Source organism: Pseudorca crassidens, chromosome 20 (genome assembly GCF_039906515.1).
Source record: "Pseudorca crassidens isolate mPseCra1 chromosome 20, mPseCra1.hap1, whole genome shotgun sequence".
In the NCBI taxonomy this organism is placed as follows: domain Eukaryota; kingdom Metazoa; phylum Chordata; class Mammalia; order Artiodactyla; family Delphinidae; genus Pseudorca; species Pseudorca crassidens.
In genome coordinates this window covers 44,948,513-44,961,688 of record NC_090315.1, presented here as the reverse complement: position 1 = coordinate 44,961,688, position 13,176 = coordinate 44,948,513, and the positions used below count along the sequence as shown (strand labels likewise).

General features: G+C 40.0%; 1 protein-coding gene across 1 annotated transcript in view; it reads right to left on the bottom strand.

Moving 5' to 3' along the window:
- Nucleotides 1-13,176, bottom strand: part of TANGO6 (transport and golgi organization 6 homolog) — a 175,510-nt gene extending 162,334 nt beyond the window's left edge. Inside the window, exons 1-2 of the mRNA XM_067718428.1 lie at nt 13,043-13,176; nt 1,141-1,781 (exon numbers count right to left, since the gene is read on the bottom strand). Of these exons, the coding sequence (XP_067574529.1) occupies nt 1,141-1,781; nt 13,043-13,139 (738 nt within the window). The 5' untranslated portion in view covers nt 13,140-13,176. The remainder of the gene's footprint in view (nt 1-1,140; nt 1,782-13,042) is intronic.

Here is a 13,176-nt window from a genome sequence, read left to right as displayed (position 1 = left end):
CTCTGAGACCCCTGGGCACTGCTTAGCGCTAGCAATAGCAATTCCAGGACCCCCATCTCAAGGAAGTGCAGGCAGCAGGCACTGATAGAGCTGTCAAGATTCACACCCTGTTGTAAAGAGCACAGAGCTCTGCTCCACAAAATGTAATGCACTGGGGGAGCTTGTAATTTCGTGTCACTACTCGGGTGACAATGGCTTTTAAATATTTTCTGTTTTGTTTTGTTTTGTGAGCATAGGCAGAAGAGGGAATAGAAGAGGAGAACAAACAGAAAAGGAACAAGTTGGAGGGTGACACAGAAGGGTGACAGAGAAATGAGGTGAGTGGGCATTATGAAATCTGGCTGCAGTAGGGAAGGAATTACCCTACGTGCGACCCTGGATACATTTATATCTTAACAGCTTCTTCTGGTTAGGTTCCTGTGCTGATGCTGGTGGTCCTCTCGTGGGGGAGTAGTGGTCACTGCTATGTTATACTTGTGCGCCTTGTCTCACCAATTACTGTGTGAGCTGTTTGAGAAAAGGACCACGTCTAATGCTTCTGTAACCTCCACGGCACCTTTATAGTCCAGACACTCAAATCCTTACTGACTGTCAGCAAAACACAGGCACATACCCTTATCATCTAATAATAACAACAAACACTGATTGGATTGTGCAGTGTACCCAGTGCTTTGCATACTTTATCTCCCTTAATCCTCCCAAGAACTTAATGAAGGAGGCATGAATAGTTTAATATTAATGGTAATAACTTTTTGATGAGCACTACTGGGGATTGGGCTAGGTACTTTATACACTTTATCCTTAATCCTCACAGCCACCTTGCAATTATTAAACACATTTTACAAAAGAGGAAACAGAGGCTCAAAGAAATAGTCTGCAACAGCTGTTTCAAAAAATGGCTAGAAGGGACAGGTGAAATGGACTCCCCAGGTGTGAAAGGACTAGTATTTAATAAATGAAAGCTCCAATCCCCTATAAAGAATCATCTATCCACCAGAGATACTTGGATATTCAATAAAAATTCTAGATCTTTCCATCAGCACTTTTCCAAAGAACTAAGACTGTCTTTTATAGCAACTACACACAAGTACACACACATATTCACACAGACTCTCACACACTCTCTCAACGTATGTTTACCTCTTCCTCAGGATTTAGCGGTTTTCTCTTGGTTGGGCAGAATCCCAGCTGGCACAGACCTGCTGCGATATCCCCAAAATGGCGGCAGAAAATCAAGCTCCCCAGAGATGCGTGCTGAGCAACATTTAGGAGGACCTTGCAGCTGGTGTACAGTCTCCGGGGTGCACTGGGGGCAGCACCGAGACACACTACGTCCCGAACAACGGCACCAAACTCAGTCCTGTAACTCACAGGGACTCCAACACCAGGCACAAGATAGGGGCAGACACCCAAGGTAACTACAAACTGCAAAACTGACTGGACAGTCTTTTGCTGTGAGATACTAAGTGTATCCGGGCTCAGGGCAGGAGCAGCTTCTGGAGTCCTCGGGTTGGGTTTCCCTGGATTGAACTCAACTGCAAGGCGGATCATGGTTTCCTTCAAGCACAACAGCAACAGTAAGGTTTGGGAAGTAAAACACCAGGTGACATCCATACAGTCTTGTCGCCATTCTGCCTCATTAGCAATTTCATCCCTTAGGAGTTTCAATTGCTTCCAGTGAGGATCCTTCAGAAACTTGTCCTCCAAAGCAGACAGGTTAGATTTTAAAGTAGTCAACAGGACATCATGTTTCGTGATCTGTAGTGAACTTGAGCCTGATCCTTTTGAAGAAAGATAAAGGAAATTACATACATGGAAAACAAACTGTACTTTCCTCCATGTGGAATGCCTTGCCTCCTCCAGTTCATCCTCTGAGGCCTGGCTCAGATGTCATTACTTCTAGAAAGTAGTTGTGCCACCCTAACCTAGGCAGAATTCAAGACCACTTTCCCTGCCTTCCTATAGCACTCTGGATATAGTTAGGATAGAGTACCTAACATTCTTCTTCTAGTTTGTTTCTGAGGGCAGAGGCCATGTCTTAATCAACTTACTGGGCTTAAATTGTAGCCAGAACAGAAATCTAAAAAGCTAAACATTTACCACAGAAGGTTCATTCAGTCAAACTGTTCTAGATCCCAGGGATAAAGGACAAAACGAAGTCCTTTCCCTCATGGAACTTACATTCTAGTGAGGCAGATCACAGAATATAGACAAAGGGTGCAGAAAGGTTAACTTAATCACATTCCCCCCAAAATGTATAGTCTCAATTTTTCCTAAACTTTCTTAAAATGGTCTTTACTGCCCTCTCCCGGTGAAGGAGCTCATATACACTCTCAGCAGTTGACATCCTTGCTGACTCACTCCTTGAAACACTCCTCTCTCGGTTTCTGGGACAGCAAGCACTCTTTCCTGGTTTTCCTCCTACCTCCACGGCCATCTTGCAATGTCTCCTCCGCTGGCTTCTTTTCCTCTACCAGATATCAAAATGTTCCAAGGCTGGTCCTGAACTCTGCACTCTCTTCCTCGACAATCTTATTCAGGCCCAGGTCTTTAAAAATGATCTGTAAGCGAACAGCTCCCAAATTTACATGTCTGGCTCATGTCTACCCTCTAAGTTCCAGGGACATATTTCCAACCGCTGAATGAAATCTCCACTTGGATGTTTTTAGGCATTTGAAATTCAACAAATTGTTGATTCTCACGAGTACCTTTCACTCCCTACTACAATCTAACCAGGTTACTAACTGGTTACATCTCCATCCTTCTCCTTTTCTCTTTTATCCAATCCATCACCAAGTCCTGTCTGTTCTGCATACTAAATGTTTCTCAAATTCATTCAATTTTCTCCACCTCACGACTACAACCTTTCTCTAAGCCATGAACATCTTTAAACTGAAGTACGGCAGCAGCCTCTTAACTGGTTTCCCTACTTATACTCCTCCTCTCCCAAAAGTCTACTTTTCACACTTCAGATCTTCTTAATATTTAAAATAGATTTCTCTTGATGGAAGTGTGCACATACACTCCTGATGTGTATATACCTTAAGTGGAAATGCTGAGTCATAGGTATCTAGAAGTCTCAATCTAAATATTATCTCCTCTGGGGTGGCCTTCCTTGACCAATCTAAAAGCCATGCCCCACACTATTAACTCTGTGATAACACCCAATTTCTTTCCTCCGTAGTACTTATCACAATCAGTAATTATTTTATTGGTGTTTATTTTCTTTCTTCTCTATCAGAGTTTAAACTTAATGAGGGTAAACACCATGCCTCTCTTGTTTGGTCTGTGCTTTGCATAGTACATAAAGTAAGCCCCAAATGAGTATTTGTTAGTTGATTGAGTAAAAGAATGAATGAAAAGAGTAATTAATAAAGATCTCCTTAGGACCTCCCTGGTGGCACAGTGGTTAAGAATCCGCCTGACAATGCAGGGGACATGGGTTCGAGTCCTGGTCCAGGAAGATCCCACATGCCATGGAGCAACTAAGCCTGTGCGCCACAACTACTGAGCCTGCGCTCTAGAGCCCGCGAGCCACAACTACTGAGCCCACGTGCCACAACTACTGAAGCCTGTGCACCTAGAGCCGGTGCTCCACAACAAGAGAAGCCACTGCAATGAGAAGCCTGCGCACTGCAATGAAGAGTAGCCCCCGCTCGCCGCATAGCATAGCTAAAATTCTAAGAGAAACCCATTGTCTTACTGGCTTGAGAACCAAAGCACAGAATTCAGGGCAACTACAGCAGGTGGAAAATAAGAAGAGAAATATCAGAAAGGATAGAACCAGACAGGAAGAGCCCCCAATTCTATATAAACTGTGCCCAAATCTCTGGCTAATCTTTGAACTAAGCATGTGTGCGAAGAACTTCAAATAGGTCAGCTAAGATTAAAAGAACTGAAAAGAGTTGCTGCCCACCACAGAAGAGACAGAGCTTGGAGTAGGAAACCAGTCAAGTTAACTGCCTACTTTAAAACAAAACAAAACAGGGATTCTCTGGTGGGCCAGTGGTTAGGACTCTACACTTTCACTGCCGAGGGCGTGGGTTCAATCCCCAGTCAGGGAACTAAGATCCCACAAGCCACGAGGTGCAGCCAAAAAAGAAAAACAAAACAAAACAAAAAAAAGCAATACTCTCTGGAGGACTATAACAGAATCCAGAGTTTCAACAGCATATCCTACATGATGTCCATTATACAATCCAAAAGTTCTAGACAGATAAAGAAACATGAAAACATGACCCACCTCAAGAGAAAGACAATCAATGGAGACTGATCCTAAATGACCCAGGTGTCAGATTGAACAAAGATTTTTCAAGCAGCTCTTATAACTATGTTCAAGGATATGACGGAGGGACTTCCCTGGCAGTCCAGTGGTTAAGACTCTGCACTTCCACTGGAAGAGACATGGATCTGATCCCTGGTTGGGGAACTAAGATCCCACATGCCACACGGCACAGCCAAAAAAAAAAAAGGATGTGATGGAAAGTATTCATTATGAATGAACAAATGGGGACTCTCGGCAAAAAAGTGGAAAGTATTTTTAAAAACCCACATGGAAATACTAGAATTTAAAAATAAAATACCTGAAATTTTAAAAAATTCAATTGATGTACTTAACAGCTTTGAGATGACCAAAAAAAAAAAAAAAATTAGTGAACTTGAAGATATATCCCTAGAAATTATCCAATCTGAACAACAAAGAGAAAAACATTTTAAAGAAATAGAGCCTTAGGATCTGTGAACAATATCAAATGATATATTTGTAATAAAATAGAGACTAACTAGAATAAAAGGAGAGGAGAGAAAATGGAGCACAAAAGGATTTGAAGAAATAATGATCAAAATTCTCTAAAATTTAGTGAAAAAAACATAAATTTACAGATTCAGTAAGCTCAGTGATGCCCAATCAGGATAAGTAGAAAGAAAATAACATCTACACATATCATAGTCAATTGTTAAAACCAGAGATAAAGAGAAAATCTTGAAAGCAGTCAGAAAAATATGACACTTACAGGGGACCAATGCTATGAATGGCTGTGAACTAACCATCACAAGCAATGAATGCTAAAAGATAGTAGAAAAACATCTTTAAAGTGCTGACAGGAGGGAAAAAAAACCTGTCAACTGAATATTCTATATCCAATAAAAAGTAACCTTCAAAAATGAAAGTAAAATGAAGACATTTTCAGAACAATGAAAACTAAGATAACTGACTGTCAGCAGATCTGGAATACAAAGAAATGTTAAAGTTCTTCAAGCTGAAGGAAAACAGTACCAGATGGAAACTTGGATCTTCAGGAAAGAAGGAAAAGCATCAGAAATGGTAAATATGTGGGTAAATATAAAAGACTAATTTTTTCCTCTTAATTTCTTTAAATATATGTAACTGTCTAAAGCAAAATTTATAAAATTGTATTATGGGGTTTATAACTTACATAGATAAACATGAAAACTACAGCATAAAACCTAAAAGGGGTGGGGAGCTGTAAAAGGACCCTTATAGTTGCAAGGTTTTTATGAGTTCTGTGAAGTAGTACAATATTAATTCTGACCAGATTGTGAAAAATTAAGGATGTACATTGTAATCCCAGGATGATTACTAAAAACATAATATGAAAAGGTGGGTTATGGTTATAAAACCATAATAAAATGTTGAAAATATAAATGAATTCAAGCAGCAATAGATTTCAAAACTAAGATTAATATATCTTCTAAGAAAGGATCAAACTGCAATTGATGGTAACTAAAAGAGTGTTCAACAATGCATTATTTATAATACTGTAAAATTAGAAATACATGTTGAGTAAATTATGGTCTACCTGTATCCAACATACTATATGTATATGTAATATTTATTTTGTTTATTATTGTCTCTCCACCAACTAGAATAAAGACTCCTTGAGGACAGGGATGTTGCTCTGTTTTGTTCACTGCTGTATTCTTGCCTGGAACAAGGCCTGTCTGACACACAGTTGCTGTTCAACATAAGTAGTTACTGAGTGAATGAAAAATGGATTATTTGAAGCCATTAAACTATATTGAACATTATTTAATGACATGTTCACTAAATATATTCTAAAGTGAACAGAGTATGAAACACTACACGGGCAAAAGATATGAACAGTTTACAGAAAAAGAAATGCAAATTGCTCTTAAACATGAACATATGATCAATCTTGCTCCTAAGAGAAAAGTAAATTAAAACTATACTGAAATATCACTTCCCATCTATCAAGTGGCTAAAATCCAAAAGTTTTTATAACACATTTTGTGTTTTACAGAAACACACACTCTCATACATGGCTGGTAAGGGGCTAAAATGGTACATCCCTAAGAAGAGAAATTTGGCAATATCTAGCAAATTACATAAGCATTTAACCATTGGCCCAGCAATCCCTCTTTTAGGAATCTATCCTAAGATAGATACACAGGCAAAAATGCAAAGTGACATATACACAAAGCTACTCATTGCCATATTGTTAGCTAGGCAGCAGTAGGGGAGGGATGGGGTTGAATCAAAGTGTGCTTTGTTTTGCAGAAACTGACTTAAACCATTAAATCACAGAAAGTTCCAGATACCAGCTGTCCTAAAAGGGTTACAATACATCCAACAAGATACTACAGTACAAGCAAACACCCAAGCACCTGCTTGCTTGCAGTTTGGGGCAACCTGGAGTAACTGTTGCCTCATTATAATGCTAACGGTTGATCATGCCTGCCATTTCATGAATATGCATGCCCCCCAGGCTTAAACCTTCCCTGGTCCAGTGGTTAGGGGAGACAGTACTTTGAGAACTACTGTAACAAAGAACAAACCTGACTCCATACTGGAGCTATTCCTTTAGCTCTAACCTTTGTGCCCTGTTGTCTGTACTTAGTCATGCTGGCTCCAAACCTTTGTAGAAGAATGTTGCCTATTGCCTGAAATATACATGATAGCCTTTTCTCAATGCTCTGCCTCCCAGGCTTGACCTTTAAAGGTATAACACTTTTCCTTTCACATAGAGATAAAAAGTTGGAGAAGAGAAAACATTTTTCTCAGTTGGAGGTTTATAGGAACATCATAACTAGACCCATGCGGACAGCTGCAAGAATGTGGGTCTGGCCAGTACCAAGAAGTCTGCAACAACAAGCCGCACCCTTTCCCCTTTTAGTATAAAAGAAGCCTGAATTCTAACTCAGGTAAGATGGTTCTTTTGGACCCTTGTCCACCATCTTCTCAGTCTGCCAGTTTTCCGGAAAAAGCCGCTATTCCCTGCCCCAACACCTGTCTCTCGATTTATTGGCCTGTCATGGGAGAGCAGTGAGCAGTAAGAGCCTGGACTCAGTAACACTATCTCCCTGACTCCTTACTTGTCTTCTGCTTTAAGAAAGTACTTGGGACTTCGCTGGTGGCACAGTGGTTAAGAATCCGCCTGCCAACGCAGGGGACACGGGTTCAAGCCCTGGTCCGGGAAGATTCCACATGCTGCAGAGCAACTAAGCCTGTGCACCACAACTACTGAGCCTGTGCTCTAGAGCCGGTGCTCCACAACAAGAGAAGCCACCGCAATGAGAAGCCCTCGCACCACAACAAAGAGTAGCCCCCGCTCGCCGCAACTAGAGAAAAGCCCCCGCACAGAAACAAAAACCCAATGCAACCAAAAATAATAAATAAGTAAATAAATACATTTATTTAAAAAAACAAAGTACTTGGTGTGTTCATTGGCTAAGCACCCCAAGCGATGGACCCACTGAGTCCAGTAAAAGTAATTCTTACATTAACAAAAGGCTTAAAACAACCCAAATATCCATTAATAGAGAATTGGTGAATAAACAGTAGCATATCCACATAATGGAATACCATGCAGCTGTAAAAGGGAAAGAGGAAGACTTCTGTGTACCACTATGCAGTGATCACTAAGACATACTGAATTTAAAAAGTAAGGTGTAGAAGAATGTATACAGTATGATAACTTTTGTGTTACAATGGGAAGGAACATGAAATATATTATTTGTTTTTATTTTTTAAAAAAGCAGTGGAAAAACAAATTAAAAATTAACTAAAATGAGTTGTCTATAGAGAGAGGGAGAGATCAGTGGGGAGGAGACAGGGATGAGTTTTAGAGGTTTCCTTTTGGAGCCCTGTATTTTTTTCATAGTTAAAAAAATTAAATCAAAAAGAAAATTCAAAATATTCCTAAAAATAAAAAACAGGGCTTCCCTGGTGGCGCAGTGGTTGAGAATCTGCCTGCTATTGCAGGGGACACGGGTTCGAGCCCTGGTCTGGGAGGATCCCACATGCCACGGAGCAACCAGGCCTGTGAGCCACAACTACTGAGCCTGCGCATCTGGAGCCTGTGCTCCGCAATGAGAGGCCGCGATAGTGAGAGGCCCGCGCACCGCAATGAAGAGTGGCCCCCGCTTGCCACAGCTAGAGAAAGCCCTCGCACAGAAACGAAGACCCAACACAGCAAAAATAAATAAATTAATAAACTCCTACCCCCAACATCTTCTAAAAATAAATAAATAAAAAACAAATGAACCTAATCTATACTTTATGTCCAAGGTTGCCAAACTACAATCTACAAGTCAAATCAGGCCCACCACCTATTTCTACAAGTAAAGTTTTATTGGAACATAGACATGCTATTTATTTACATATTATCTTGGGCTGCTTTCGAGCTACAACAGCAGAGGTAAATAGTTGTGACAGAGACAGTATGGATCACAAAGCCCAAAATATTTACTGCCTCCTTCTTTACAGAAAAAGTGTGCCAACTCCTACTCTAAACCAAGTTAGCAGCACAACCACACAGAGAATTATTTCAAGTGACTTGAAATATAGAACTTTGTATATCCTGAGGACAAAAACAAACAAAAATCCCTTAGAAACAGCAGGTGTGTTGATGATAGTAATGTATGATTTGTCATTTAAAAATATTATATACATGTGTGAATATATTATATATGAATATGTAACTATATATTTGTGTATATATATATATGAAATAAGTAAATAACTACATTAATTTCATTAGGAACCAATATTTTCAGATAAGATAAAAACATACCAAGATAAAAATATGAAATATAGTAAAGAAGAATGGCTAGGTGGACAAATACATGTTAAAGAATCTAGGTCATGGTATACAAATTTTCAAGGTAAAATTCCTTCAACTTTTCTATAAGCTTAAAATTTTTCAAAATGTTAGGAAAAATTTAAACTCTATAATATTTCATTTTAATTGTGAATATCAGTACGAACTCTCGATTTGTTTTTTGTCTTCTGTAAATCCATATATTTCCTAGTTCCAATCATTGAAAAAGTCTGGAAGCAATGACACTTCAGTGACAATAAATGTCACTAGTGTCTATCTGTGGTCTCTAAATATCACTTTTTCTTAAAGAGATTTGTTTTCAAGAATGCAGCAAGAAATGTATAAGATGAGTCTGAGATATCTTATGCGTGAAAGCAAAGAAGCAATCAAAAGACTACTAGGGTTACTAGGGTCACATCAAAGAGTCCAACAGCCAACTTGAATGGGTCCCACAGGCCACAAATGGAACACTTAGAGTATCAAGAGTAATGAGTACAGGACTTCCCTGGTGGCACAGTGGTTGAGAATCTGCCTGCCAAAGCAGAGGACACAGGTTCGAGCCTTGGTCCAGGAAGATCCCACATGCTGCGACTAAGCCCGTGTGCCACAACTACTGAGCCTGGGCTCTAGAGCCCGCGCGCCTACAGCCTGTGCTCAACAACAAGAGAACCTACTGCAATAAGAAGCCCTTGCACCACAACGAAGAGTAGCCCCCACTCACCACAACTGGAGAAAGCCTGCACGCAGCAACAAAGACCAATGTGGCCATAAATAAATAAATAAATTTTTAAAAATAATGAGTACAATAACGGAAACATGTATATACAAAACTCTATTCATAATAAAACAAAACAAAAAAATCACTTCATTGGCTACCTTTGGAGACTGCTGTGACACTAATGTATTATTCTGAAAATTGAACAATAAAAGAACAGAATGAACCTAACTTTATTAAAATATATACATGTGTGTGCATGTGTACACACATAGAAAAAGACCTCAAAAGCTATACTTCAAGTATTAACAGTGATAATCTCTGGATGGTAGGGTTTTGGGTGATTTTTCTTTTTTGCTTCATTATGTTAAAAAATTTTTTCCACAGCAACTACGTATTGTTTCTGTACTAAAAACATATTTTAAGGTTATAAAACAGTATGCAGTATATGAGATCATTTCTGTAAACAAAAAATATATATAATTCCCAAAATGTAATCTCTGGATAGTGGGATTAAGGTCATTTTAATTTTCTTCTTTTAGTTTCTCTAATATTTTTAAAAGCTTTACTGTAAGGAATATTAACTACCTCTATGAAAAGAAAAACGAACAATAACACTTTTTTTTTTCAACATAGTGAGAATCAGAAGAGTAAGATTTTTCCAATATTTCTCTAGGACTGTTCAGGGCAAGTGTTCTGACCCACTGGCATGAATATCTGGTTTGTTTGGGTAATATATACCTAAAAAGAAAATGAGTGTTTTCATAGCTTGTTGCCACTAACCACTAAGATCTCTAAGCAATCTCTAAGTGACCTCCTGTGACTTTATAAGATCTTGGAACCCAAACATGGGACACAAAGGAAGTGACTTAAAACAAAAGCTATTAACTGTTTTCCAAGAGCCCCTTAATAAAGTAGTCTCCTCTGCCCTCTACTGGTGACAAAAATTAAATCTACTTGAAAATAAGGCATTCTCTGAGAGCTGCAGTTCTCAAAGTGTGGTATAGGGTCTCAGGTTTTGAAGCCCTTCCCACGATCCTCTCAGAAAGTCTACAAGGTCAAAACTATTTTCATATTAATACTAAGACATTATTTGCCTTTTACACTCTCGTTCTCTCTTGAGTGTACCAAGTCTGAAAAGTTCACTGATATGAGTTCAGATTCCATATTATAATTAACCTTTTAAGAAATTACCTCTTGTTGAGTTTTAAAGAGGAATACACACAATTATCTGAAAAGATGATGGAAATCGCCTCCCTTTCCAACTACATACCTATGTAAGTATAGATTTTCTTCATCTATTTCAATCAAAACAACCTGTCATGACAGATTGAACACAGAAGCAAATACAAAAATCCAGCTCTCTTCTAATAAGACAGACATTAAGGAGATTTGCAAAAATGTAAAACAATGTCACTCTTCCTGCTAAGTTATTTTATTTTGCAAAATACATTTTTCATTAAAAATGTCATTATGTTAACATGTAACAGGTTACTGTTCTATTTAATAAAGTTAAAAGGTTTCTCTTGAAGTCTTAATCCTCTGTCCACTGGGAACATGTGAATACTTATTATGCACAGGTATTTTTTAATTCCCTTAGCAGCTGATATAATAGCAGAAATATTCAGACAATATATAATAGCCTGTTTGTGCAAAATAATATTTTACCAAGTTACTTAAATTATTCTTTTTCAAATAGGAATGCTTGAATTCTCCTAAGCTAAATAAGTACATGTATGGAACTCCACCACATACGCTTTGACAGTTAAAGAGAGTCTTCCAAAAATGAAGTGTATATGCTTTGTGACAGATGATTACTTCCAGACTTTTTAACTTATTTATTCCTGTTCTCAGTCATGTTCTAGACAGTTTCAGTTGCTGGACAAGTAATCTCTCCATTAGCAAGTTAAAATTGTATTTTGCACAATTTTAATTGTATTTTAATTCTTCATTGGGGCAAAGTAGTATAGTTACCATACTGCAGTTGAAGGTGTCTGAATTCAAATCCTAACTCTACCACTTAGACTGGCATTGTGCAATTTCTAAAGTACCTGAGCCTTGGTTCCTTCATCTGTAAAATGGAATAGAAGTAATACCTATCTCATGGGATTGCTGCGAGAAAAAAAGATACATACATAAACAGCACACTATAGGGAGTGATACTTAGCAGGCACTCAATTACTATTATTAATATATATATTTTTTGCCTGCACCTCGCAGACTGTGCTATCTTAGTTCCCCCACCAGGAATTGAACCTGGGCCCTCTGCAGTGAGAGCACTGAGTCCTAACCACTGGACTGCCAGGAAATTCCCCATTAATAACTTCTTTTCACTTGCCGCAAGTATGATATAATGTTTCAGGAGTTTTCACAGTTTGGGGGGCGGGGGGGAAATCTCAAAATCTGAAACATCACTTTCATGTACCTTATCTTGCTCACGCTACAAACCCCTTCCTCCAAATTATACGCTCTAATTTATAAGTAGGGCCCTATTTCTTGCATATCTTTCTCAAAGCTCCAGATATCAGAGGCTCCATACTGAATAATCTGCCTTGGTCTGAGAAGGGGGTTCGGCAGACCTTGGTTCCAGGTTCGTGTTCTGCCTCTAATTTGACCATATGATCTTGGTCAGGTTATTCTCTTCAGTGAGCCGTGGGCATCCTCAGCTGTAAAAGGAGAGTGCCAGGCTACACCACTCCCAAGGTCCCTTCTAATTCTAAATTGGGAAGATCTTATCAACTCACCAGGGAAGATTAAAAGTGACTGTAAATCCCTAAATCCTCGCCCCAAAACGCAGCTCAAACGTCACTGCTTCCTTTCTCTGGACTCCTTGGCACTTTGTACAAATCTCCAGTGTCCACATCTGACCCTGCGCCCCAAGAGGCTGGGCTCTCTCTGAGGGTGTGTCTGCAGTCCCCTTACAGGGCTGCAGCAGGGACGACTGAAACCACGCACCCGAGGTGCTTAACACAGCGCCTGGCCCAAGGTAAGCGCTCGAGATATTGTACTTGGTCAGTATCAGTATTCAACGGATCCCAGCCCTCCCTGAACCTCGGTTTCCTCAAGGGTAAAAGGAGGCTGGACAGACCCTGCCCAAAGCCCCCAGGTGCGGGGCTGGGCGGCCTCAGGGCCAGAGGGGTCCCGGGGAGGCCTGAGGGGCGCAAGCCGCGGGAAGAAGAGCAGCCCTGGAAGACCGCTGGCCCTGAGAGTCCCGGGTGCAGCCAGGCGCCGAGATCCGTCCTCTCACCTCCCGGGCTCAGCAGCAGCTTCAACGCCTCCAAAATCCGCTCCAGACCACACGTTTCCAGAACCCCGCTGCCCGCTGTCTGCCGGAGGGCCGCCATGACTGGAGTGGGACGCGCCACATGCGACCTGCGCAGG